At 40.6% G+C, this 3,873-nt stretch overlaps 1 protein-coding gene across 1 annotated transcript in view; it reads right to left on the reverse strand.

Moving 5' to 3' along the window:
* The window catches only part of LOC114922592 (vomeronasal type-2 receptor 26-like), a 9,651-nt gene extending 6,295 nt beyond the window's left edge, over positions 1–3,356 (reverse strand). Inside the window, exon 1 of the mRNA XM_029284225.1 lies at positions 3,240–3,356. Coding sequence (XP_029140058.1) covers positions 3,240–3,356 — 117 coding nt within the window. The remainder of the gene's footprint in view (positions 1–3,239) is intronic.
* Between the last annotated feature and the right edge of the window lie 517 nt (positions 3,357–3,873).

Here is a 3,873-nt window from a genome sequence, read left to right on the forward strand (position 1 = left end):
ACCCTCATCGCCACTAGGTAGGATCTAACATGTATCCTTACCTGTGTTCGAGCGGATTCGGTTCGGCTGGCCCTCCAACTGCTCTCTAGGCGTCTTTTCCGACGTTTTATCTCTCTCAGCTCCCCAGTAAACCAGGGGGCCAGTCGAGATCTACGTCGGGTCAGAGGCCGCAAAGGCACGACTCGGTCCAATGCAGCGGTGGCAGTTGTCTCCCAAGCCGCCGCCTGGTTTTCCGCCGAGTCGTGGACCAGATCCTCCGGATATGGCCCAAGCTCCGTCAGGAACCTTTCAGGGTCCATCAGTCGCCTGGGACGGTCCATCAGTCGCCTGGGATGGAACCATTGTTCTGATAGATGGTTTCATCTATCAGAACAATGACAATCGAGAGCACCCTGTCATATGGCATTACTGTCTGGTTTGGAAGCATCACAGCTTCAGACAAGAAGGCGGTACAGAGAGTGGTGAGGATGGCAGAAAAGATTATTGGCTGTTCCCTCCCTTCCATCTAGGATATGGCAAATAAGCAATGCTTGAGCAGGGTCCACAGGATTGTCTGGGACACTACACATCCTATTCTCAACCAGTTTTCCTTGTTACCTTCTGGGAGGAGGCTTCGTGGTATTCACGAAGGACAGTGATTAATATTTATATGAATTTATATGTAAGGGTGTAGGTTTATGCATATGTTATATATAGCATGTTTAAATGTGTGTTATGTACATGTACACTTTGAGAGCAAACAACTAAATTTCATTTTTAATGTGTGCCAATGTGCCCACAGTAAAAAATGACAATAAAGGTTATCTATCTATTTCAGACAAATGGTTGTCCAATCTCTTCTTAAAAACCTCCAGTATTGGAGAACTCACAACTTCTGGAGGCAAGTCATTCTACTGATTAATTGTTCCCACCAACAGGAAATTTCTCCTTAGTTCTAGGTTGGTTCTCTCCTTCATTAGTTTTCATCCTTTATTTCTTGTTCTATCTTCAGATTCTTTGGAGATTAGATTGACCCCCTCTTCTTTGTGGCAGGCCCTAGTCCTTCTTTTTATTAAACTAGACATACCAAGTTCTTCATATGTTTTATCCTCCAGTCCCCTAATCATCTTTGTTACTCTGTACTCTTTCTAGAGTCTCAACATCATTGTTATATTGTGGTGACCAAAACAGGATGCAATATTCCAAGAATGGTCTTACATTTGCTAAGTTCTTCTTAGATATATTGATATGGTTGCATAGAGATATTTAATTGGTAATTCAGGAAATACATCTAGAAAGCTTCCTTTCTAAGGATCTGTGGATTGGACGTAAAATCATAGAGATTACCTGCCATGGCTGGACATTTGAGGTCTTCTTTCCAAGTCTCATCATGGCTTGTCTGGTTTTAGATCCATACATTATACGTAAGGCATGTGCCACAACATAAACGCCATTGTAGATATTGTAACTGTCACCTGTCATGCTTGTGTCAAAAATGTATTTTGGCAGTTTCTGTAAATTTTCCTTTCCTGTGCATGTTTTTTTCCCTTTTTGAAAGATTTTGCCTGGTTTGGGCATTGTGCAGCCAAAAGCCTTCTCCCACCATGGACGGAGATAAACATTCCCTTGTGTGTTCAAGGGGTCTAAAGTCAGGAGGAAATGGCTGAATTCCGAAACATCCCCAGTGTGGTCCCTAAAATGCAAGGCCCCATGGAAAGGCTTTCCATTTCTCAATATGTCTTCAGACTTTCTCACATTAAGCTTCCAATGGGAAGTTAAGATCCAAACTTTCAGAAGTGATGTCTTTTTCAATTGTTCATAATTATACTGGGCCACCTGTACATTTGCAATACTAAAGCGGTCTCCAAACACAATAATCACTTCAGCTTTAGAAAAGGTTTTGGAAATTCTATCTGATTTGTACATTTGAATTTGATAATCGGACTGCATCATTTCAGTGAAGGCCAGGCAGATCTCCTTCTCCTTGAGCATTGGCATGAGAGATGAGATGAAATGTTGTCCACTATCATCTTCAGGGGCCATAAGTCCAACCCAGTTCCACTGGAAATACAGGAGCAGCTGGACCAAACCCACATACTGAGGAAATTCGTTGGGATTAATCCGGAAGAAGGAAGGATAAACTATTCTGTCTCCCTGAAGGAACTCAAAGCCAACACCGAGCTGGAAAAAGTGAGAATCCTCTTTAAAAGTTTTATGGTGACTTTAAGTATCCCCACTGTGTGGTTTATACCCCCACCAGTCAAACTGACTCAATTTGAGTAGCAAGTTTCATTTTCGTCCCTTATTAGAAAGAGCCACCAGTTACCTATTTGGCCTGGATGTATGTCAGAAGTTAAGGGAACAAACCATCAGTATGATGGTTTTTTATACAAATTGCACTGAAAGGATGGCCATGCTTTTAGGAAGAATAAGTTCCTAAATTCCTCTTGACAAGTATAGCATTTCAGAATTATCTCATTACCAATCTCTTTGGAGTTATATTAAAACATATCTGACGTATAAAATATAAAAATGAATTCAACTCTAGCATGTATTCTCTAAGTCTCATATTCATGATCTGCCTGTCTTTGCAAATGCAGGCTTTTAGAATTATTACCTGTCTCTTTGGGGTTATATAAAAAAGACTGGCGGCTAAAGCATACAAGGAAAGGCTGATGGAATTGGGTATGTCTAGTTTAATGAAGAGAAGGATGAGGGGGGACATGATAGCAGTGTTCCAATATCTCAGGGGCTGCCACAAAGAAGAGGGAGTCAAGCTATTTTCCAAAGCGCCTAAAGGCAGGACAAGAAGCAATGGATGGAAACTAATCAAGGAGAGAAGCAACCTAGAACTAAGGAGAAACAATTAACCAGTGGAACAACTTGCCTCCAGAAGCGGTGAATGCTCCAACACTGGAAGTTTTTAAGAAGAGACTGGATAGCTATTTGTCTGAAATGGTATAGGGTTTCCTTCCTGAGCAGGGGGTTGGACTAGATGACCTCCAAGGTCCCTTCCAACTTTTTTATATTATTATTATTATTATTATTATTATTATTATTATTATTATTATTATTATTATTATTATTATTATTATTATTATTATTATTATATCTTGAAACATTAAATATATAAATTAAGTCAGCTGTATCATGGATCTTTAAGTCACATACAGTAGAAACCCCTTTGATTTCCTCTTTGGCTTCTGTTTGTGCATCTGTTGTTTGTCTACTCCATGCTGCATCCTATGGAAACTCCTTACCTGTGGGACCTTGAAGATGCTGAGGATGGAGGCCATAAGCTTTGCATATTTGGAGCTGAGATCTCCAGTCACAGAGAGCAGAGTGTCCTGCTTGTCACATTTATAACCTGGAACCATTCGGCCTCTTGTGGAAAGCAAGGAGACGCTGTTTGAGGAAACTGATCTCTCATCCTGGACATTGCTATAGACCTGGAAGCCAAGGGTGATGTTAGGGAGGAGAACAGAATCTTTGTTCACTTCTGTGACTGCAAATGCCAAAGCCATGAAGTGTTGGTAGTTCTTGGGTATAAAACTAGAGTGAAAAAAAAATTCAGAAATGTTGCGAACAATCTTTTATGTCCTGGCAGATTTTGAATTGCCTTATTTTGTGTGTGTGTTTGCTGGGGTTGTGCAGTGAGCCAAAACACACAGTTATAGTTGATTGGTCGAAGACTGTTGCATGAGGCAATCTGCACTGTGATTGGTTGCTGTGGGTATGAAGGGGGAGCTTCTCTGTTTCCCCCACCTTTTTCTTCTTTGTGCACTGTGATTTACCTCATGATTTACTTCAGTTTGCCAGATTATCTAGTTTGCTGTAAATATTGATGTAAAATATATTTATATGAAACTATAAGTACATGTCAGCCTCTATGAC

Source organism: Protobothrops mucrosquamatus, unplaced genomic scaffold (genome assembly GCF_001527695.2).
Source record: "Protobothrops mucrosquamatus isolate PMUCROS unplaced genomic scaffold, P.Mucros_1.0 scaffold445, whole genome shotgun sequence".
NCBI lineage: Eukaryota > Metazoa > Chordata > Lepidosauria > Squamata > Viperidae > Protobothrops > Protobothrops mucrosquamatus.